A 22,144-nucleotide genomic window follows, 5' to 3' on the forward strand; every position below is an offset into this window, starting at 1 on the left:
CATCTCATCATAAGAGCAATACACCCTCCACTTACACTTACCAACAATGCCACACTTGAATTCAAGCTTTGTCTTCTCCCATCTGCCTTGAACGACATTATTCCCTGTGTTTAAAGCGTACTCAATTACAGCCTCTTTAAATTCAACACCATTGAAGAACGACTGACCTATATATAATCTATCAACTCTGCTCCTACGGATTCTTCTATCTCGCAAAACGATCGGATCTTCCTCTTCATCCGAACTGTCTGGAATTTCATTTCGGCCAACAGACAACTCATCAATGAAATTCCCTATTGATGTTTCTACTTCAAACTCAAACCGGTCCATTCCATCTTCATCATCTTCGGCTTCACTATCATTTTTCCTTTTATTACCTTCTCTTTGTTTTTCGTTTTCCTCACTATAATAGGTATCAAAATCTTCCATATCGTCTGGTTGTATCTCGACCATGTCTTCTACGTTCACCATGCAACTGGAAAAGTAATAGCTCTAAATATAAGCTAACAAAAGAGATAGATAAAAACTATAAAAGGGGATGAGAGAGAGAAAGAAGACTTTACCCAAGAAACTAAGAAAAAGAGAGAAACGAGTGATGGAGTATGAAGAACAATTATAAAGAAGACAGAAACCCTAATTGTGAGGACCTTTTATATGATAGAAGAAAAAAAATCAGAAAATTGGATGGGGTTAATTTTGTGGGTTCACTAAACGCAATCGTGATATCTAAAAAACGCTATTACCGGTTTAGTAAGTTTAATCACACGTCATAGTCGCAGTGTTGCAATTGAATGATAATATTTAGTTTGTGATGTTTAATAGAGAAATAAATTATTGAGAGTGTTTAGAAAAGAGGCAAAAAGTACGTGGTGTATATCAAAGAAGCAGTATAGTTGAGGTAGCTAAGAAGAGTCGACCCGGTATATAGTTTATTTATTTACTTCTAAACCCTAAAACCCTTTTAGTTCGAGGGACGTTAAAAACGACCAAGGAGCAAAAAAGCTTCACTTGTCGTCGACTAGGGTTTTCTTTTCTTCCCCAATTCCCCCAAATTTCGAAATCGACGCTTTCTGATGGGCAGTAAGAAGAGAAGCAACGATGACTCGACCGAGCTCTTGGAGAACAACATTCTCACTGATTCTTCAACTGTGATGAAGAAGAAGAAATCCAAGACTGATAAGATTGACACCGTCGCTAATGCTGATTCTGATACAGCGGCGGCGGCGGAGGCTCCTGGTGCTGCGAGCTCCGGTAAGGATATGGAGAAGAAGAAGAATAGGAAAGCTTCTGATAAACTGAGGAAACGAAAAGCTGCTCTTGAGAAAAGCGATGGTCTACCAGCTTCGCTGCCTAAGAGTAGACCTGTGGATGTTAATTCAAACTCTGATGAAGCGGGTGAAGAGTCTCTGCCCGCCGCAGCCGCTTCTTCCTCGTTGCCTCTGAACTATTTTACAGATTTGGCTTCTTCTGATCCTTCCGTTAGGGAAGCAGCTGCTGACTCGTTGGTTTTGAAGTTGCAAGAGATTCAGAAGCAATACGAAATGTTACCTGATAAAGAATCTGCTGATGGTGGATTGATGCTTGAAGCTGAGAAAAACGATGGTTTGGATAACTGTGCTCCTCATCTCAGATATGCCCTACGAAGGCTTATTCGTGGAGTCTCTTCTTCAAGAGAGGTATCCCTTCTTCTGCTCCACTTCTCATCTCCATATATCTTGCTTGTTGTCTAGCAATTACTGACTCTTTGTTTTTGCTAATGTTTCGTTAACAGTGCGCAAGACAAGGATTTGCCTTGGGGTTGACATTACCAGTTAGCGTTATTTCTAGCATTAATTTGGAATCTTTGCTGAAACTCATTGTTGATTCTCTGTCTGTATCTTCATCCATGAAGGGACAAGTAAGTATCAGTTTTATGTGCTTCGTTTTATGTCATTTTCTTATAGAGACTCACATGCTTTGAATTGCAATTGACACAGGATATAAAGGAATGCTTATTGGGTCGATTGTTTGCTTATGGTGCACTTGCACGTTCTGGAAGACTGATTGAAGATTGGCAATCTGATAAAGACTCTCAGATAATCAAAGAATTTACCAATGCTCTTATTGGTCTTGCTGCAAAAAAGCGTTACTTGCAGGAACCAGCTGTACATGTTCTTCTAGACTTTGTTGAGAAGGTATATTAGATTCATTCTTATGTGCAAAGTTATTATTCCGCATTGTGAACGATTTTGTGATCCCATTTTTTATTTATTGTGCAGTTGCCTACTGAACCTGTTGTGACTCATGTCATGGAAGCACCAGAGCTTCATAAATGGTTTGAACAAGCCACTGAGGTGGGAAATCCAGATGCTTTACTCTTAGCGCTTAAACTCCATGAAAAGATTTCAGTCGATCATCCTATATTCAGCAAGCTACTGCCAGTTCCTTTCAGTCCCGGGAAGTTTTTTTCTGCCGATCATCTCTCTGCCATTGGTAATTGCATGAAGGTACAGCACATGTCAATCTTTTTGCTATGTAGAATGGTTTAACATGTTAAGATCTTGTCTTCAGATTGTTATGAGTTTGTAACATCCTAACATCAAAACAGTTTTTTTTCCCACCATTAAAGGAGATTTTTGTGAACTTTACAGGAATCTACTTTCTGCCAGCCTCGTGTTCATAGCTTATGGTCTGTTATATGCAATATGCTGTTACCAGAAGCAGTTGTTCAAAGCGAAGATGTCACATCTATTCCAAGTTCCTCGAAAAAGCAAAAACGTAACCGCAAGTCCAATCCCGTTGAAGAAGAAGCTGCAAATAACATCAGGAATTTCTGCGAATTTTTTATGGAAGGAGCTCTACTTTCTTCATCTCATGATCGCAAGCATTTGGCATTTGATATCCTCCTTCTTCTTCTTCCAAAGCTTCCGGCAAGTTTCATCCAACATGTATTGTCGTTCAAGTTTGTTCAGTGCCTCATGGATATACTCTCCACAAAGGACTCTTGGTTGCATAAAGTTGCAACCCATTTTCTCGCGCAGTTGATGGATTGGGTGAAAGACGACGATACCAAGAGGGTAGCTGTTACGATGGCTCTCCAGAAACACAGTGAAGGAAAATTTGATAATTTTACGCATACCAAAACTGTTAAAGATCTAGCTGCAGAGTTTGAAACTGAAGATGGATGTACACTTTTTCTCCAGAACTTGATGAATTTGTTTGTGGATGAACAGCATGTTCCTGAGGAACCTTCAAATATGAAATGGTCCCTAGAACCTTGCTCTTTGAATTCAGATCAGAGTCAAACAACGGATGATAATTCTGAGATAGGTTCAAACGAGGAGAAGGATTCAGTTGGAACAACTGGTAACTCGGATGTGCTGAAAAGCTGGGTCATTGAATCTCTCCCTGGCATCTTAAAACATGCCAATTTGGCCCCTGAGGCGAAACTACGAGTTCAAAAGCAGATCTTGAAATTTCTTGCTGTACAAGGTCTATTTCTGGCTTCTCTGGGCACCGAAGTTACATCATTTGAATTGCAGGAGAAATTTAAGTGGCCAAAGACAGCTACTCCTGCTGCTCTTTGCAAAATGTGCATCGAACAGCTTCAGCTATTGTTGTCAAATTCTCAGAAGATCGAGAATCCTCTATCTAAAGGAAATGGCCTGGAGCAGCCCGATGATCCTGTTTCATACTTTATGAAATTCCTCAGCACGTTGCAGAATATTCCCTCAGTTTCCCTCTTTCGTTCATTGAATGAAGCAGATGAAAAGGCATTCAAAAAATTACAAGAGACAGTAACTAAACTTTCAAAGGAGGTTTGTTTTTTACTCGTTCTGCTTTATTAAGTTTAAATCGTTACAAAATAACCTTGATGTGCTTCTGTGTTTAAGTTGTAAAATCTTATTATGTGGCAGGAAAAAAATTGTGGATTATCTGCTGATGCAAATAAATTTCATGCGTTGAGGCACTTAGTTGTTCAACTGTTGCTTCAAATACTCCTCCATCCAGGAGAATTCTCAGAAGCTGCAAGTGAACTTTCAGTATGCTGTGACAAAGCTTTCAGTTCTCTTGATCTTCCAAAAGGTGATGGAGAAGGTGAGGCAGATGATGAAGAAGAACCAGCAGTCATGGATGTCCTCTTGGACACATTACTTTCTCTCTTGCCACATTCTTCAGCTCCAATGCGATCTTCTATTGAGCAGGTAATTGCCTAGCCACAAGTAAATAAGTTCTTTTCGTTTAGTCAACTTTAAGTTACTGATCCTTGGGTGCTAAAATGAGATTATATTTAATCATTTGGTCCAATTGTTTCCAATTGGCTCAAGCTCAAGTTTTAATAGAAATTCACAAGTTTATGTATCTTGTAGGTTTTCAAGTACTTTTGTCAAGATGTCACCAACGATGGACTGTTGAGAATGCTGCGGGTGATCAAGAAAGATCTTAAACCGGCTAGACATCAGGAGGACCAAGACTCTGAGGATCTTGATGGTGATGATGATGAAGATTGTCTTGCTATTGAAGAGGAAGAAGAAGAAAACGAGGAAATGGGTGAGACTGGTGAGAGCGACGTGCAAACTGATGATTCCGAAACAGTAACCAGCGTTGTCCCTATGGCAGTTGACAGAGAAGTTCCTGCAAATTCCGATGATTCTGATGATGATGATGGAATGGATGATGATGCAATGTTCCGCATGGACACTTATCTTGCCCAGATATTCAAGGAGAAGAGGAATCAAGTTGGCGGCGAAACTGCTCAATCCCAGCTTGTTTTGTTTAAACTTCGTGTCCTCTCCCTAATTGAAATCTACCTCCATGAAAATCCAGGTAAGTACATCCTTAAAAAAAATGATTTGGCATGATGAAATGCCTATAATATTCTCTACTAAGTTCTGTACTTTGGTTTTGGTGATGTTTTAACAGATAATCCACAAGTTATGACAGTGTACCTAAACTTAGCTCAGGCACTTGTGAACCCAAGCACTGCAGAAAGTAGTCTGCAGCTTTTACAACGTATATGGGGTATCATCCAAAAGAAGATCTTCAAGGCAAAAGAGTTTCCCAAGGATGAATCGATGGAATTTTCTGCACTTGCTACTTTGTTGGAGAAGAATCTTAAACTGGCTGCGAAACCATTCAAGAGTAAGAAGTCAGGAGTTGATCCTTCCAAGAAGAAGCAGTCAGCTGCGTGGAACCGACACAAGATGATCACTAACCTTGGCCAGAACTCAACCTACTGGGTTATGAAGATAATTGACTCGAGAAAATTCTCAGAAACTGAATTGGAGAAGATCTTGGATGTGTTTCGGAGTGTCATTGTCGGGTACTTTGATACTAGGAAGTCTCAATTGAAGATAGAGTTTCTTGAGGAAGTGTTTAGAAGGAGACCATGGATTGGACACCAACTGTTTGGTTTCCTTCTGGAGAAGAGTGGGAATGCAAAGTTTGAGTTCCGCAGAGTAGAAGCTCTTGAATTGATCTCTGAAACCTTGAGATCGTTGGTTCCTATAAACGAAAACACCCAAGAAGGTTCGAAAAAAACAATGAAGACCCATCTGAAGAAACTGAGTCATTTGATCAAAGAACTAGTTGCAAAAATTCCAGAGAACAAAGCAAGGCGAGCTCAGGTGCGTAAATTCTGTGGCAGGATCTTTCAAATGGTCTCATCATTGAAACTCACCAACTCTCTCCTCAAGGGTTTGGGACCAGATGGTCAAACAGCTTGTGAATCGGCACTTGGTGATCTTTTCTTAAATCTGAAGAATACCGAGCATTAGCGCAAGCTAATCTAAGTAACACCATAACTGGTGAAAACCCTCTCCTTTTTTCTTCTAGTTTTTATTTTTCTCATCTTTCTATGAAGAAAACTTGAAGGATCAGAATCACAAGTTTGAATTGGACTTTCCCAGTTCAGTGATTCCAAGTTTTGAGTTTACATCTGTCACCAAGAAATTTCACAATCCGTCACCTTTGTCCTAAAAGATGATTTGTGATGATAATCCATCAATTTTGTTTTCAAGTTCTTGTGTTGGTTATGTTTACAGACTCAGAATATGTTAATGCTATATGGATTTCATATGTTTTACTTTCATCAGACGTATTGCTTTTGTTAGACATTCTTTGTTATAAATACTGGTATTGGATATCTATGAAATTTTTGTAAGAAGGGAACAACAAGCTACAGAAGCATAGGTTTATTTCTTGAACACACATCTGTTTTTATGGTGCTTATAGTGTTCCCTGTTTTTTTTATACGAGTTGGGAAGATGTGAAACCGGATGTAGTAATTGGTCTATGATTGTTCTTTGCCATGATATAGTAATATGCGGTTCTAGGATAAAGCCAAATTCATGCGTTGACAGAGTAATGGGTGGGGATTAAACGAACAAAAAAATGATATAGTGAAGACTTTACACTTTCCAGTGACATAGACTAGTGTATAAGAGACACCTGTTTTAGATATATCATATACTTTAATTAGGGGTTTTCTGTATCGATTCAAATAAATGATGATGATGGTGATACATACACATCCTGAGCGTCGTTTATTGATTCGGGAAAGGATGCAACAAATAAGTTCATGACATGGCGATAAGTGCGTGACTAACGAAAGCTATATGACTTTTCTTTGTAAGGATTCTCAGAAAAAAATGTACAAAACTCGCAGCCTAATAATATCCTTTCTCATACCACCTGTGTCCCTGAGTCTGATAGTTTAGTTTCTTGGACCATCTTTATTTAAAATCACACCTATATATATATATATATATATATATATATATATATATATATATATATTTGTTGAAAATTCAACTTTAAATTTAGCTAAGATGGCCATCAGACCTTCTAGTATGTACTATATAAACCATTGAACAAAATTTCTCTTTTTAAAAAATTAATCCAGTCACATATGAAAGTGTATATTAATTATAAAGAAGCCAATTATTGAGTTTGAAATGTGTTCCTATACTTCCCACTTTCATTGATCTTTTCGTTGTGTAATAACCCAAAATATATACAACTAAACCACTCGAATATAAAAGTTAATAGTATTTTTCTTTAGAAGGTGTAAAAGGCCAAAGGGAAAAAGGTGAAAAAGGCTTAAAAGGTTCTCAGATAAACGCAAGCTACAACGCACAAGAGACATGATTTTAGCAAAACACACTTTAAAGCAAAGAAAAAAAGTTGATGGAAGTTGCAGAATTCAAAGAACATCATAAGATTATAAACAAGCAGATAAAGAACCAAAAAAAAAAAAAACATTATTTATCAGACATCCAAATACCAAAGTGATGATCTCAATTACACTATATATATATATATATATATATATTATGATAATTATGATGAAATTTGTAACTGATTAACAATAATCTGATTCCGACCATGATACCTTCATATTCAAACTCCAGAATCTGAACTCTGAGATGATACTTTGGGTGCCATGTTCATTGCAACGAGCTTCCCGTCTGGTCCGGTTCTCAGCTCTCCCATTCCATTCACAGGTAAGCCAATTCCATGGTACTGTGGCGGTGGTGGTGCCTCCGTGTAGTAAACTTGTTTCCCCATTCCTCCGGTGTAAGTCACCTGAGTATAAGCTGACGTATCTGGTAATCCGACGACTTGTCGTGGCGGTGGAACGGCTGTGTATTGCGCTGGAGGAGGACCAGAAGTAAAAGGCGGAGCTTGTTGTGGTGCCTGTGTTCCTATTGGTAGCTGAGGCGGCTGAGCCACGTTGTATGGTGGTTGGTGTTGTTCCCTGTATGTATCTGAAGCCATTCTCTGTACCGGAGGATAATACCCGCCTTGGTTTACTTGTCCTGTAGCTACTGGTCTCATCATGCCTTGCGATTGCTGTGGCGGTGGCGCGTGGTAAAACGGAGATGGAGATGGTGTTGGAATCATGTACACTGGTTGCTCTGGTAATCCTAATCCCGGTGTGGTTGTTGGAAACACGCCTCCTGGATTGTGGTTTCCTTGCCAGAAGGTCGTCATCGGAGGGGTAGCTTGCGGATTCGTTTGAGGAATCGTCGGCGGTGGCGCTGGATTTTGAACATACGGCGGAGAGAAGTATCCTCCGGTGGTTTCCACAAAACCGTCTTCGTTACTCTTCCTCCTGTATAAAGCTTCCTGTTGTTGTTGTTGTTCTTGATCCCTTATATGCATCCTCTGAAATTCCTGCATTTGCCTTTGAATCTCCATCGGATTTACGCCGTGATCCGGTTGAATCACACGCGGATCATTGAATGACGGAGGTTCATGCACCACCGGAACCGGTAATTTCACCTCAGCCGGTGTTGGCGGCGGAGCTACGACTTTGTCCGATCCAAACAAAAAATCAGCATTAGTGGGAGGAGCAGTTACGGATTTGTCCGATTCAGATAGGCTAGGAACAGTGTTCAAGGCCTCGACGAAGCGATCTCGATCGGAGTGAGTGGAACCCTGAGAACCAAATCCACCGGAAGCAGAAGAGGCAGGGAAGAGAAACAAACGCATCCTGGCAGGCTTAGAGGACAAACGAAGCAAGCGATCGTACTCGTGCATCATATGCTCCAGATCATCATCGTTAGTAACGGAGATCAAAGCGTCTAAGTCTTCCCCTGGAAGCTGATACTTGAACGTAACGTCGCCATCACCGCCTCCGCAAACGGCGGAGAGCTTGGAAGCTAAAACAGGGAATCTAATAGAGCGATCAACGGTGAGGATCTTAGTTTCTCCGTTAACGTAAGTGAGTTGGTTATCGTGAGGCCGAGGCTGAATCTTACCGCCATAGCTGCACATAAACTTCACCTTGTAGCTCTGTTGCTGCTGGTTCTGATCATCCCAAGGCGGTGGGTTATCGAATTCGATCTCGCGGGATCTCGGTGACGAGTCGGTTGAATCAGGATAAGAGTTGTACGTGAATTTCTCCATCTCTCTCTCTCTCAGGAAAAAATGAATTGTTTTTTTTTCTTTTTCGGGTTGGGATATTTAATTATTCATTCATGGAAACAGAGAAATCTGAAAGAAAAAAAAAAGTAGACTGTGATGAAACGGATTTTTGATTAGTAGCAGTAGCAGCATGATATCTCATTGTTGGAAAATGTTAACTTGACAGGAGAGGTGTGCGTGAACTTATTGGTTATTTACACGTGGCCTGTCAGATTTGATGAGTTTAAAGGCGGTGAGGAGAGTTATATATGACGGCCAGTGACGTTAGCTGGATCTCTCTCCACGGATTAATATGACTTTTTTTTTTTTTTTTTTGTTTGTTGAGACGCTGCAATGTGATGATGGGCCCAAACTAATGAGTTTTGATACTAGTACGTTGAAGAAAGAGGCCAGCCAGCTTATCAGATTATTCTTCCTAAAATATATTTAGCTTTAAGCTGCATATCTAATCAACAACACTAGTGATTAGTGAAGCAAATATTCTAAGGTTAAGTGATAAATAAATAAATCGTTACTTAAGAAAGTCGTTGTCATCGATCTTTCGCCTGATCAACCTTAGATTTGTTTTTATCATTGTGTTCCTTTTTTTTTTTTGGTTAAGGTTATTGAATTTTTTACTTTGTAATATTTTGTTGGAGTGGATTTTTATCGAATGTAATTTATTTTCGGTTTTTTTTTATATGATCTATAGAAGATATTGAAGAAACAAAAAAAAAATGGCATTGGGTTATCTTCAAGATAATTGTTGTTCTTGATCTACAAGTAAGTAATTGGGGCCGGGGGTCAGATGTTTGGTATGTTTTTCTGTATGTATGTCAATTTCAATAATGGATAATTTGACATCAACTCTATAAAAAGATGATGATTTAACTTTCTCACCGTGTAATCAATATCACTTTCTCAATTGTTTCCTATATATATATATTTTTGTTGGCCAGATTATTTGCTAGTATTATATAACCCATACATAGTTTATGGGCAACTTGCATCTTATTAAATATGGGTTTAAAATTGTCGTAATTATTCTAACTTATAATAGACGTATTTCGCCAGCATGCCTAATTATAAGGTGGCAATCATGGTGCTACAAGGGGAAATATAAAAAGAAGAATTAACATTAACTAATTTCTTCTATAAACTGTATACGGTATATACTATTATTCACGATATAAAATTACAACAACAACAAAAAAAAAAAAAAAAAACTTGCTTGACAGCCTTAATTAGTATTTGTATTTCTTCAAAAATTCTGCACACTGTTCGTGTGATATTTCATTGTTTTGATAATATTTCTTATTATTCTCTAACCATTGTATCGTTTAACTTTATTCGTATCGTATGACAATGGGTTATATGGTGGACTAATCATCCATATTTCCTTTACTAATACTTATATGGTGGACTAATCATCCATATTTCCTTTACTTATATGGTGGACTAATCGGCCCGTTACGATGTTGCTCGATGAGTCCATTGATCAATTGAATTCGTGTCTCGTGTTCGTTTGTTGAGTAAGTCAACCAACCCAAAATTCTCGCAAAGATGATGCATTCATTATACATTTTACATTTCTTTAGATAAATCGACCGTACTTATGATTACAAAAGAAAGAATAGCCTCTTCTATTATTATTTGGGATACTTTTCTTGCCAAAATAACTTATTAATTTTGATCTCTGTACTTTTGAAAAATGAATGTATGGATTAGCGGGTCTGAAACATAAACCAAGGGGACAAAGTTATATAAGTACACAAATAAGAGGGGCGATGTTGTTAAGTTGAGAACCAAGGTTGGAAGATTTCAGCAATTGAGACAAGTTCAATGTACGTACACTCAGACAGGGACACTTGAAATTTTACACACACAATATACAAATCGAGAGAGGCTTAAATGTAAAAAACATTCAAGTTCCCAACAACTTCAGCGCTCATCTATCTATCCGCACGGCTTTCTTCATTTAGAAATCCTCCGCCGAATCGGATCGAACAAACGTGTTTCTCTCCTATTCCTCTTTCTTCAGGTTCGCAAATCCCGATCCTCTCCATAATAACCATTTGTTCGTTTCTCTCCTGATTCTCGTTTCTCCTTCAATCCGATTTACTGCGAGTATCTCAGGTCTTAAAGCAAAGCAGGTTTTGTTTCCTTTTGCTTGTCGCAAATTTCCATCAGTTTCGCCTCCGTCACTTATTTTGGTTCTGCTTCTGTCCATAACATGTTCTTATGATATTTGGAGATAATTCAGAACAACGACTTATACACTTGTGTGATTTAACTTGTGTGTGTTTTTTTTTTCAATTTTGGTTGACTTATAGAACTATGATATCAAGGATTATCAAACTTATAAATGTATTTTTTTAATTTCCTTGAAGATGGGTAAGTATGAGGTGATGAAACGGGCAAGCGAGGTTGATGTTTCTACTGTCAAATATAAAGCTCAAGAGATCAAAGGTTTGCTTCTACTAGTATTACTATGCATTTTTAATTCTGTGAGTTTAGCTCAGGATATGGTGGTGCCTGCATTTGTTTGATTATGGATTTTAGTTTCGCTCTCACCAATGAATGCTTCTTCTGTATATTGCAGCCCCTCATTTGACTGGCTTTTCGTTCAAGTTGTTCGTTAATATGCTTGAAGCACCTCTTATTGGCCCATTGTTTGTTGATCATTTGAAGAAAGACAATGGCATGACAAAGGTCTCTTCTGATCAGACTGTCACTTTATCATCATTTTGCCATTTGCTATTGGTGTCAATCTTCTTACATTTTGTATTGATTACATATTTTTACGTGCTTTTCCCTGTTGCCACTGCCAGATTTTTCGCAACACAGTTATACCAGAAGAGCCCATGTTTAGACCGGAGTTCCCATCTCAAGGTCTATTCTTCTACTTGCATGATATATTGTCTGAGCTTACGTCAATTAGCAGTCATTATATAGAGCTGAAGGAGATATTTGTGTCTATAAATTTAATTTTAGAACCGGAGCATGATGTTGTCATTGTTGGCGAAGATGGAAGTCCTATAGAGAGATTGGAAACAGCATTAAAGTGTCTTCCTCAATATGATCCTTCTCGTAGCTTGAATGCTGATCCAGTGTCATCCTTCCGGTACTGGAAGATTCGTGATTATGCATATGCTTATAGATCTAAGCTGACAACTCCTTTGCAGGTTAGTTCATTTAATTTTCTTTTCTTTTTGCTACTCTTTTTCTTATGTAGTACAAACATAGAAGGTCATTGCTGATTGCTAGGTAGCAAAAAGAATAATCTCAATCATAGAGGAGTTTAGCTATGACAAGCCTCCAACACCATTTTTGATTAGCTTTGATGCCAATGAAGTCATTAAGCAGGCTGAAGCTTCTACACAGAGGTTTGAAGAAGGTAAATTATGCAGACTCCGAGATTCACTTTGTAGTCCCAGATTCCATCACCACGGAAGCTATTTTGTATCTTCTTATATTTCCAGCTTCAGTGAGGTTTTAGACGTGATTGTAGAGAATCTGTATTGATCATGTTGGGTGTGAGTTGTGTAGGAAATCCAATATCTGTTTTGGATGGAATTTTTGTGACAATCAAGGACGATATTGATTGTTTACCCCATCCAACAAATGGTTAGTATGTCATTCTTATATGTAATTGAAACTACTTCCAGATACAGCAGACCTGTCATAGGGTTTTTCATTAAAGGTGGAACAACATGGCTGCATGAGGATCGTTCTGTGGAGAAGGATTCAGCAGTTGTTTCAAAACTGCGCTCTTGTGGTGCAATCTTACTTGGCAAGGCAAATATGCATGAGTTAGGCATGGGAACCACGGGGAACAATTCAAATTACGGGTAAGCTACACACAAATTATTGCAGATAGACATAACACTGTTTTGTCTTTTGATACACTTTCAATATGTTTGTCGCACATATCCTTCTAATGTGGATGCTCTTCTGTGTTCTGCATTGCAGAACCACAAGAAACCCACATGATCCTAAAAGGTACACTGGGGGATCTTCCTCAGGTTCAGCAGCTATTGTAGCCTCTGGACTATGTTCAGCTGCTCTTGGAACAGATGGTGGAGGTATCAAACTTATTTTTATTTGTTTGATTTGACCTATGATCTTCATACCTACTAATTTAAGTGTTTCTGGAATGCAGGTTCTGTTCGGGTACCTGCAGCACTTTGTGGTATAACGGGACTGAAGACAACATATGGTCGGACAGATATGACTGGGTAAGAGAAACCATTACGCCTTTGCCCTTCCTTGAGTGTTGCAAGTTTATATTTTTGCTTTCATCTTCTTGCTATCTAAATTTCTAAACCATCTAGGTAAATATAACTCTTGCGTCCACCATTCAAATATGTCCCATTTGACTGAATTCCACAGCCTTTCAAAAAGAGATGAATTCTTCACCTGTTCTCTAAAATTTTAGATATAAGTTATTATTTGTACCCACAAGATAACTCTTACATTTTGATGTTTTAAAATATGAGAAGTCACACGTAGTATGGCTAGCCTTATATGCTGCCGTGAATGAACTATTGGCACATTGACTGGAAAAAAGATCTAGCATGTATGGCATATAAATTCCGGTTTGACCAGTGTCATCTCTACAGGTCATTATGTGAAGGTGGAACAGTGGAAATCATTGGTCCCCTTGCTTCATCTTTGGAAGATGCCTTCATAGTGTAAGTTTAATTTTGTTGAGACGGGTAGTAGACTAGTGAATGCCCAGATATTTTTGCTGTTATTGTTTAATTCTTTCAAAATTTGACATCTTTGTAAAGCATCCAACAATATAACGAGTAGAGGTGCAACCAACGATACAAAAGCTGTTCAAATCAAAACCACACATTATCTACTTCATATGTTTGGTCTTCGAATAAACCTGGAATATTAACTAATGCGACTTTGTGTGTGTTTACAGGTATGCTGCAATCTTGGGTTCTTCATCTGCGGATAGAATCAATTTGAGACCGGTAACTTTTCCAGCTATAATATACAGTAGACGGCACTCTATCAAACCTTAATGAGAAAAATTGAAATATAATCGTTTGTAGAAATGTCTCAGTTTGTAAACATCTTCTGTTCCCAAGAAAGTATGATATCTCTTTTACTTGCTGATTCACAAGGATTTCAGAAACATAATTACAAATATAAAACTAAAGTTGTAAGCACTTCTAGATGCAATTATAATGGTGTGATATGTATTTAATTGATAATGGCATAGAATCTTGCAATATGTTCCTGTATGATTTGGTATTTGCAATTATACTGTAGACCCCTCCCTGTTTCCCAAAGTTATTGTCTTACAACGGAAGTAACGCAATCGGATCTCTACGACTAGGGAAATATACAGCGGTGAATATTCTATCTTTGCTATTTGATCTGAGATGGATCTAATTACTTCAGTGGCATATTTAATACTTTGTTTTTATCCATGCAGTGGTTTAATGATGTTAATTCAAGTGACATCTCTGATAAATGTGAAGATATTCTTAAGCTCCTATCAAACAATCATGGTTGCAAAGTAAGCTCTCAATTTATGGAGTTTCAGTCAATACATTGTTTTACCTATGATCTCTATATGGAATTTTATTTCAGGTGGTGGAGATAGTGGTTCCTGAGCTAGAAGAGATGCGTGCAGCCCATGTTATATCGATTGGGTCTGCAACACTGGCTTCTCTTACTCCTTACTGTGAGGCTGGGTATGTCTTTAGGCTTTTTCCTGCAGTAAATCATTATATCCCCTTTGGATTTCTATCATTTACAAAATAAATTCGATCTTTGGTGTAAAAATTCTTACATTTTTCCTATTTTTCAGGAAAAATTCAAAACTAACTTATGACACTCGTACCAGCTTTGCGATTTTCCGTTCGTTTTCTGCTTCAGACTATATTGCTGCTCAATGTCTTAGGTAAAACGGCAATATAAATAACAATTTTCACTTTTGCTTCTAAAATCACAGGAGTAAGTTTTTGCTTCGAGTGCCACAAAATGAGTTTCTCTTGGTAATTGTCTCATATGATTCTTCCACAAATCGCTTGGTCTCTAGCTAAAACAGTCGGATTCCTGGAAGTGTAGGATTATGAGTAGATGATTGACTCTAGTGGTTGCTAGTTTCAGCGAGCACATACGTCATATCCTGACTTTTCGTATACCAATATTGATAGAATTTTTGTTGCAGGCGAAGATTGATGGAGTTTCACATGAATATCTTCAAAGACGTTGATGTCATTGTGACTCCTGCAACTGGGTTCGTAAAATAATTTGATGGATAGATAAATCATATCTTATCAAACCATCTAGTGGATCGAAGATCCCTATATTACTTCTAATGTCTGTGTCTTCACAGACAGTACCTGCTTAAACTTCTCTCACTTTTACGTGTGAACTGTTGTCTTGTACAAACAGTATGACAGCTCCAGTGATACGCCCTGATGCTCTAAAAAATGGAGAAACCAATATTCAAGTGACAAGTTTGTCAAGCAAAACTCTTTACTTCTTATTTGTGGTGTAATCTCATACATAGACATTTTCGTCAGATTGTTTAACTTATGAGATTCAAATTGCTTCTTTTCTAGCTAATATAATGCGCTTCGCTTTAGCTGCAAATCTCCTGGGATTCCCAGCCATATCTGTCCCGGTAAGCAGTTTTTGTATTAGTCTCTAACCAAAGCTTAGACTATCGTGTTACTTATTTCATTCTTACAATTTTGATATATTCTTTCTGAATGACCACTCTCTTTTTAAACATATTGGTTGGCAAACAAAAATCAATGAAGGTTGGTTATGATAAGGAAGGACTTCCGATAGGATTACAAATAATGGGAAGACCTTGGGCTGAAGCTACCGTACTTGGTTTAGCTGCTGCAGTTGAGGTACTCTTTCCCTCTCTCTCTCTCTCTATATATATATATATATATATATATATCTTTGAACATCTTAGAACTCAGATTAGGCCGTATGGAAATGATGTGTTTTTAAAAGATCGAGTAGAAAGTAGCGTGTGGTAAGAGGCAGTAAATAGTAGTGGTTCTAACAGGGTCTCGGATTCCAATATTTGAAATTTCTTAGTATTAAGAGCTTTCACTTATGGTCGAATCAATCTTGGTATTTCAGGAACTGGCACCACTTACCAAGAAACCTGCTGTCTTTCACGATATACTCAATACAAACTGAATTTATAAGGATCTTCCAGAGAACTAAAAAGGCAAGGTTTTTCTCTGGCTGGTGGAATTTTATCGATGTTTGCATTATACAAGTTAACATGTCAATTGATCTGACGAATCAACGATTATTGTGCTATAAACCATGTTGGAATTTCCTACATTAACTATGATAATTAAATTTGTGAATTGGGTGTGTTCAAGTTTATATCTGCGTTTGTACTACCATTGACGTGTGCAACTCTATTTATCTAGAATTTGCTATTGTTGTTTGAATTGCAATGATAAAAGTTTATATACAAAAGAACATGTATGTGGAAAATTTGGATTCATAACCATACCAAATGATAGCGTTTTCATACATTTCCATCCATTATTATTACCAAAAACACAACATTATGACCCAACTCCCAATTAAGTGAACTAGGAAAGTATCTTTAACTCAATAAGTCAATAGTAAGACTAATAAGAGAGTTGCATACAACAAAGAAGGGGTTTGTGTATAGATAAATAGAAAGTTGAAGACAATGAAGTGTCCATAAAGAATCACTCAACTTTGATGTTGTTATCATCTACAACAGCATCACTTGGAAGGTCAATCCCCTTTGGAATCTTTCCTGGATAATCAGTCACCGAAGTATCCGATCCCAACATGCTGCAAATACATGAAAAAAATTAGACTATACTTGGCTACATCTCCAAATCTCAAGGCAAGAAAAAAGAATGGAAAAACTCCAAACCTTCTATCGACAATGACCATTGAACGTAGCTCACAATTAGCAAAGCTGCAAATTAGAAACCCCGAGAGATTAAAATTCCTCAATTGGACTTATAATTAATTTCCTCACGAAGGGTGTGGAGCTTACTGGCTGCAAATTTCCGTCTTAACATCTGGATGACACTCGTTTTGTAGTGCATTCAATGTGTGAAACAAGAAACCGCTGTGTGTCACAATAGCTATCTCTTTTTCTTTCCTTGTCCATAGCCTACAAATCCAAAACCAGCCATCATACACAGTTCTGTTCCATCAGCATTTTCGATAACTCAACAAGACTAATGGAATTTACTTAATAAATTCTACATGGAACAATAGTACATTAAACGAATCTTCTTTCGGCAGACATTGATCCTATTTGATGTCAACTTCTACTTATCAAACAAACAATTTCAAAGAAGCGATGAGGATGTTTCTCTAAGTTCCGCGTTCTGCACAATCTAATAAAAGGAAATAATTTCCTAGAGTTTACGTAGAAAAGAGAAAATACCAGTTCAGGAACATTTTTCCTCTAGCTGCAAGTTCTTCAATTGTTTCTCTAACATCAGCCTTCCATAACTTGTCTTCCTCGCTTTCTATCTGAACGCAAATTCAAATGTGAGGAGTCATTTGAAGGACACATGTAAGTTGTTTGGCATAGCTGTACGCTGCTAGTAGTCAATTGGGCAACCAGAAGATTACAAGTAATAATCAATGCCAGGCACATCTAAGACTCTCAATTATACTTGCCAGTGAAAAGTCAACTGCAGGGAAAAGAAACTGATAGTCGCTGATACTTCTCCTCTGATCACACGGATGCACTCCCTGTGTCCACAGAAATGGAATACAAAAGTGAAAACTTGACGCAGCTAAGAATAATTATTTATATTCTTTCTCTTCTCGTGAAGACAAGATCTAAGATTTTGAATAGAAAAGCAAAACTTGTGAGTAGGAGTGCAAATTACTGCAACACTTGTGGTTGTTTCATGGTCACTTTAAGTGATGAGAAGAAGTGAAAATATTTACTGCAAAACTTGGTTTTAACATTAAGTTTTGTGATGATTGTGAAGATAGGTAAACGCAATTATGTCCAATTTAAGTTTACTCTCTAGGCTGTATGTTTTTTTTTTTTTTTTTTGGTCATCGTCTAGGCTGTATGTATTACAATAAAAAGGCATACCAGATGTTCTCTGCAGGACTCCTCTGTAATAATTGGTGGGCAGTTCAAACTCGATATAGCTGCACGACTGCTATTTCCTGCATTTGCTACCATTAGAGGTAGAACGTCACTCATATCTGTGTAGCCCTCTCCACCAAAAACACCAACAGCAGTTTGCAATGTTCTACATATAAAACAGAACATCGTTAACAATTTTAACATCTTCAAAAAATTAAATAAAGTTTTCTGCTCAAGTATAAAATGGGTATTTTTCTAAAGAATGACTCAAATAAAATTGAAGCACACTATCTCACACAATATGTTAGTCTAAGAATTTGAATAAAACACTGGCAAGCAATAACTCTGTTAGTGTTCCTGACCAAGTACACAAATTAGACAAAGACCTTTGTAATGACAAACATACCTCATCAGTGGAGACGATATGACCAGTTCGATCTTCTTGTGAAGTCCACTGGAATGAACATGCTTACGCAAACTATCTACCTGTCACCAAGAGAAACCATATATTCAGTAACTGAAGTTAGAAAGATGAATCTATTTGACATTTTGGATAAAGAGGTGCAAGTGAAGCTCTTATTCTCTATACCTGTTTCCACCCAAGTTGGGTCAACTCTGCATCAAAGTACTCATGAGACATGTAGGCCTTATAGTTCTTTTCCCCATCAACATTGTGAATCCCCTGAGCATGTCTCACCTGAAAAAAGAAAGTAAGTAGTCAATGGCATCCCCTAAATTCTGACCCAAAACCTCAATCAAAAACAAAAACATTACATCATAACGAAACTTCCAAATGAGAAATTTGTGATCAAAAAGACAAAACACTACTCACCAAATAAATGGTTTTGCAGCGGTGCAAAGGGTAGAGACCTATACCGGCACCAGTCTCCATTTCTGCAAACTGAATCAATACAAGCGTTATAAAAACAACAACTAGGATGTGGAAAAGCTTCTGCAGCTACTAGAAAACTTACAAGCCAATGCGCACAATGTTGTAACAACTAAAGTTTCGTTTTTTATTTCAGACAATCCAAATCAGAGAGTTAAGAGTGTACAATCGGGACAGCAAGATCAAATTAAGAGAATTGAAAGATAACCACCATTCGAATTCAGAAGAATCACTCAAATCCAAAAGCCAATGGATTCATTATAAACACACAAATGAAAAAAGTGCAGAAAACTATCAGCTGAAACTAAATCGTACAAGATCTCACTGTTAAAACTAAGAAATGAACCAAATCTAACGCCAAAAAATCACACAGCATACGCAAGACAATGCAAGCGATTACGATTACTAAAATTACCCAGAAAAACAAAAACAGTAGACATTGAAGCGACTTTTCACAGAACTAATCATTTCTCATATATGAATATATATAAAAATAACAGATGCATATGGAAATACACATTTGTTGACTTACAGAAGGAGTGAGATTCGAAAGAAGTAAACCAAAGGAGGGTGGCTGCTTGAGGAAAGAAGATGTGGATGATGCAAACAAGTATGAGAAGAAGAAAGACGGAGACTGGATTAGTTGGATAATTACTTCTTTTAATAAATATATATATATATTTATCTAATCTCTTCCATTATCGTTGGACCAATGAAAACAATATAAAATAATAAAATGGTGAGAGGAGCCGTCGTCAATAATTATACTAACCACGCATACGAACCATCTGGGTCCGCTTCTTATGGTACAAAATACGAACCAAGCCAAAACACAACTCTTAAAGAAACCAACATTGTGAACCATCCAACCAATATTATTATCCATATCTTTATCCCTTTTAATTTCAATTCCCACCTTCACAATTTCTCTTCTTTTTTCAGCTTTAACTAATTAAATTTAGTAAATTAAACAAAACCACTGTTGAATATAAGCTTCTAAATTAAAACCAATTTAAACCACAGACCATAGTAAAAATCGTGCCCAAAACCGAAGTAGAATTTCAAATCAAACCGGGAACACCAAACCGGTTTACCCGCGAGAGATTGCAGAGTGTCCTTCTCTTTAGATTTCGTGTGGGATCAATGGAGTTCGGATCCAGACGAATCTACACGACGATGCCGTCGAAGCTCCGATCTTCACTTCTTCCACGTCTTCTACTCCTTTCTCTCCTCTTACTCCTATTTTATTCCTTAATTCTTCTCCGCCGTCCGATCGCTTCGTCAACCCTCGTCTCTCCGCCGCTGTGCGATCTCTTCTCCGGCCGATGGGTCTTCAATCCAGAAAATCCAAAACCGTTATACGACGAGACTTGTCCTTTCCACAGAAATGCTTGGAATTGCTTACGGAACAAGCGAGAAAATATGGACGTGATCAATTCATGGAGATGGGTGCCCAATGCCTGCGGATTGAATCGAATTGACCCGACTCGATTTCTACAGCTGATGAGGAATAAGAATGTTGGATTTGTCGGGGATTCTCTGAATGAGAACTTCTTGGTTTCGTTCTTGTGTATACTTAGAGTGGCTGATCCGAGTGCTGTCAAGTGGAAGAAGAAAAAAGCTTGGCGTGGAGCTTACTTCCCTAAGTTCAATGTCACTGTTGCTTATCACAGAGCTGTTCTCCTCGCTAAATATCAGTAAGATTTCCTACTTCCAGAGTTTGAAATCTTGTATTATTAGCTCTTCAAGGATCAAACTTTTGATTAGTGACGGGACATATTGAATTCAATCTTAGGATTTTGGGTTTAGATTACCGAATTATAGGCTTGATATGTGGTTTTTTGCACAATGACTTAGAATCTTATGAGGAACTTCAACTCATTTCTCCACTTTACTGGCCATTACTGAATTGTGAATCTCGCAGATCTCAAATATGCAAAGGTTTATGTTAGAGTTGAAACTGAAAGCATAATGAATGTGTTCTTTTATATGTTGAATTTAGTTCTTCTAAACTGATATGATAAAAGGTGGCAGCCGAAGTCATCTGCTGAAGCTAATCAAGATGGAGTGAAAGGAACATATCGAGTTGATGTTGACGTTCCTGCAAACGAGTGGATCAATGTCACTAGTTTCTACGATGTTCTCATTTTTAACTCTGGCCATTGGTAAATTATTATCCATTACCTGTTGGTTTTCTTCCTTTTCTTTTTATGTAAGAATGCTTGCAGCTTTGTGGATTTAGATTAGTTGGATCTGTTTTTTGGGTTTAGGTGGGGTTACGATAAGTTTCCTAAAGAGACGCCTCTAGTCTTCCATCGAAAGGGAAAGCCGATAAATCCTCCTCTCGATATATTGCAAGGATTTGAACTAGTTCTTCAACATATGGTTTCTTATATCCAAAGAGAAGTACCAGCAAAGACCCTTAGATTCTGGCGCTTGCAATCACCAAGGCATTTCTCTGGTGGTGATTGGAACCAGAATGGAAGTTGTTTACTCGAGAAACCACTCGAAGAAAGCCAGGTACACCAACAAGCTTTACTTCAGTGAATATTTTTGCATTCCCATAAAAAATGATGTTGATGCTAAGACCTAGACAGCTTGACTTGTGGTTTGATCCCAGGAACAATGGAGTGAACAAAGAAGCAAGAAGGATTAATCAAATCATCAAGAATGAGTTGCAAACCACAAAGATCAAGTTACTTGATCTGACCCATCTAAGTGAATTCAGAGCAGATGCTCATCCAGCTATTTGGTTAGGGAAGCAGGACGCGGTGGCAATATGGGGACAAGACTGTATGCATTGGTGCCTACCGGGTGTTCCCGACACATGGGTCGATATCTTATCAGAAGTGATTCTCACTAACTTAAAAACAGAGTGAAGACCCTGTTAGAGTCTGAGAACAGAGACTTGCTTGGGCATTTGGAAAGCTCAAATGTTGGACCTTTTGGTTTTAACTGTAAATGATTCATATTTCGATGAAATTTTGTAGGATTTCTTTGTTCTTTTTTCCAAGACACACCTGGACAAAACACGAACATTTAACTTGTACTGTGATACATCTATGTTAAAGAGTTCTGAATCTTTATATGAAGTAAATGATTTCGTAAATGGGGCTTGTTTGTGATCTTAAACTCCATATAGAAGCTCAAAATTTGGAGTTTAAACTTGTAAATGATTCACATTTTTTGGTGAAATCTTGTGGAAGAGCTCTTTTTTCAGAGTTATATGTAGTCGATATTAAAAGAGTAAAAAGAAAAAA

The 22,144-nt window shown here is 37.7% G+C and overlaps 5 protein-coding genes across 10 annotated transcripts; 3 read left to right on the forward strand and 2 right to left on the reverse strand.

The window, feature by feature from the left end:
• Positions 1–969: 969 nt before the first annotated feature.
• Positions 970–6,070, forward strand: LOC17874675 (myb-binding protein 1A). The gene is made up of 8 exons (XM_006279836.2): positions 970–1,676; positions 1,772–1,897; positions 1,977–2,174; positions 2,259–2,486; positions 2,631–3,797; positions 3,897–4,184; positions 4,350–4,806; positions 4,903–6,070. Exons 1-8 carry the CDS (start codon positions 1,074–1,076, stop codon positions 5,754–5,756), a joined length of 3,921 nt encoding a protein of 1,306 aa, XP_006279898.1. The 5' UTR covers positions 970–1,073; the 3' UTR covers positions 5,757–6,070.
• Positions 6,071–7,065: 995 nt separating this feature from the next.
• LOC17876398 (extensin) lies at positions 7,066–8,981 on the reverse strand. Its single transcript, XM_006279785.2, has one exon. The coding sequence runs from the start codon at positions 8,890–8,892 to the stop codon at positions 7,381–7,383; it is 1,512 nt and encodes a 503-aa protein (XP_006279847.1). The 5' UTR covers positions 8,893–8,981; the 3' UTR covers positions 7,066–7,380.
• A 1,801-nt stretch (positions 8,982–10,782) lies between these two features.
• On the forward strand, positions 10,783–16,289 carry LOC17876106 (fatty acid amide hydrolase). 5 transcript variants are annotated; one of them, XM_023789676.1, is made up of 22 exons: positions 10,783–10,930; positions 11,026–11,042; positions 11,280–11,358; positions 11,492–11,601; positions 11,721–11,781; positions 11,884–12,074; positions 12,157–12,286; positions 12,439–12,516; positions 12,593–12,740; positions 12,862–12,974; positions 13,052–13,127; positions 13,512–13,583; positions 13,823–13,874; positions 14,176–14,256; positions 14,342–14,425; positions 14,500–14,603; positions 14,720–14,812; positions 15,083–15,151; positions 15,310–15,374; positions 15,480–15,541; positions 15,681–15,776; positions 16,018–16,289. In XM_023789676.1, the coding sequence occupies exons 3-22, from the start codon at positions 11,280–11,282 to the stop codon at positions 16,075–16,077; spliced, it is 1,824 nt and encodes a 607-aa protein (XP_023645444.1). In that variant the 5' UTR covers positions 10,783–10,930; positions 11,026–11,042; the 3' UTR covers positions 16,078–16,289. The 5 variants fall into 5 exon arrangements, with proteins under 5 accessions (XP_023645444.1, XP_006279853.1, XP_023645440.1 ...); XM_006279791.2 differs by lacking the exon at positions 11,026–11,042 and having other exon boundaries at positions 10,784–10,930; XM_023789672.1 differs by lacking the exon at positions 10,783–10,930 and having other exon boundaries at positions 10,948–11,042.
• A 123-nt stretch (positions 16,290–16,412) lies between these two features.
• Positions 16,413–19,530, reverse strand: LOC17875049 (phosphoglycerate mutase-like protein 1). The gene is made up of 10 exons (XM_023789698.1): positions 19,417–19,530; positions 18,828–18,896; positions 18,585–18,692; positions 18,402–18,481; positions 17,999–18,161; positions 17,569–17,643; positions 17,330–17,418; positions 16,931–17,050; positions 16,805–16,849; positions 16,413–16,719 (listed from the first exon to the last, which is right to left on the reverse strand). The coding sequence occupies exons 2-10, from the start codon at positions 18,885–18,887 to the stop codon at positions 16,611–16,613; spliced, it is 849 nt and encodes a 282-aa protein (XP_023645466.1). The 5' UTR covers positions 18,888–18,896; positions 19,417–19,530; the 3' UTR covers positions 16,413–16,610.
• A 397-nt stretch (positions 19,531–19,927) lies between these two features.
• On the forward strand, positions 19,928–21,981 carry LOC17875418 (protein trichome birefringence-like 12). 2 transcript variants are annotated; one of them, XM_006280530.2, is made up of 4 exons: positions 19,928–20,581; positions 20,912–21,049; positions 21,155–21,404; positions 21,482–21,981. In XM_006280530.2, exons 1-4 carry the CDS (start codon positions 20,028–20,030, stop codon positions 21,761–21,763), a joined length of 1,224 nt encoding a protein of 407 aa, XP_006280592.2. In that variant the 5' UTR covers positions 19,928–20,027; the 3' UTR covers positions 21,764–21,981. The 2 variants fall into 2 exon arrangements, with proteins under 2 accessions (XP_006280592.2, XP_023645459.1); XM_023789691.1 differs by having other exon boundaries at positions 19,946–20,581; positions 21,505–21,641.
• Positions 21,982–22,144: the final 163 nt, after the last annotated feature.

This window comes from Capsella rubella, unplaced genomic scaffold (genome assembly GCF_000375325.1).
Source record: "Capsella rubella cultivar Monte Gargano unplaced genomic scaffold, Caprub1_0 scaffold_8, whole genome shotgun sequence".
Taxonomy (NCBI): Eukaryota; Viridiplantae; Streptophyta; class Magnoliopsida; order Brassicales; family Brassicaceae; genus Capsella; species Capsella rubella.

What these genes read in the sequence shown, in the direction of transcription:
- LOC17874675 (XM_006279836.2), top strand. Translation starts at nt 1,074, where the DNA reads ATGGGCAGTAAGAAGAGAAGCAACGATGACTCGACCGAGCTCTTGGAG. An exon ending in GAGTCTCTTCTTCAAGAGAG is followed by an intron (nt 1,677 to 1,771) that starts GTATCCCTTCTT and finishes TTTCGTTAACAG; the next exon opens with TGCGCAAGACAAGGATTTGC. An exon ending in TAACTAAACTTTCAAAGGAG is followed by an intron (nt 3,798 to 3,896) that starts GTTTGTTTTTTA and finishes ATTATGTGGCAG; the next exon opens with GAAAAAAATTGTGGATTATC.
- LOC17876398 (XM_006279785.2), bottom strand. Translation starts at nt 8,892, where the DNA reads ATGGAGAAATTCACGTACAACTCTTATCCTGATTCAACCGACTCGTCA.
- LOC17876106 (XM_023789676.1), top strand. Translation starts at nt 11,280, where the DNA reads ATGGGTAAGTATGAGGTGATGAAACGGGCAAGCGAGGTTGATGTTTCT. An exon ending in TCTTGGAACAGATGGTGGAG is followed by an intron (nt 12,975 to 13,051) that starts GTATCAAACTTA and finishes TCTGGAATGCAG; the next exon opens with GTTCTGTTCGGGTACCTGCA. An exon ending in TTGGAAGATGCCTTCATAGT is followed by an intron (nt 13,584 to 13,822) that starts GTAAGTTTAATT and finishes GTGTGTTTACAG; the next exon opens with GTATGCTGCAATCTTGGGTT.
- LOC17875049 (XM_023789698.1), bottom strand. Translation starts at nt 18,887, where the DNA reads ATGGAGACTGGTGCCGGTATAGGTCTCTACCCTTTGCACCGCTGCAAA. An exon ending in AGTCCTGCAGAGAACATCTG is followed by an intron (nt 17,644 to 17,998) that starts GTATGCCTTTTT and finishes CTGTGGACACAG; the next exon opens with GGAGTGCATCCGTGTGATCA. An exon ending in ATGGTCATTGTCGATAGAAG is followed by an intron (nt 16,720 to 16,804) that starts GTTTGGAGTTTT and finishes ATGTATTTGCAG; the next exon opens with CATGTTGGGATCGGATACTT.
- LOC17875418 (XM_006280530.2), top strand. Translation starts at nt 20,028, where the DNA reads ATGGAGTTCGGATCCAGACGAATCTACACGACGATGCCGTCGAAGCTC. An exon ending in GTTCTCCTCGCTAAATATCA is followed by an intron (nt 20,582 to 20,911) that starts GTAAGATTTCCT and finishes ATATGATAAAAG; the next exon opens with GTGGCAGCCGAAGTCATCTG. An exon ending in ATTTTTAACTCTGGCCATTG is followed by an intron (nt 21,050 to 21,154) that starts GTAAATTATTAT and finishes TTTTGGGTTTAG; the next exon opens with GTGGGGTTACGATAAGTTTC.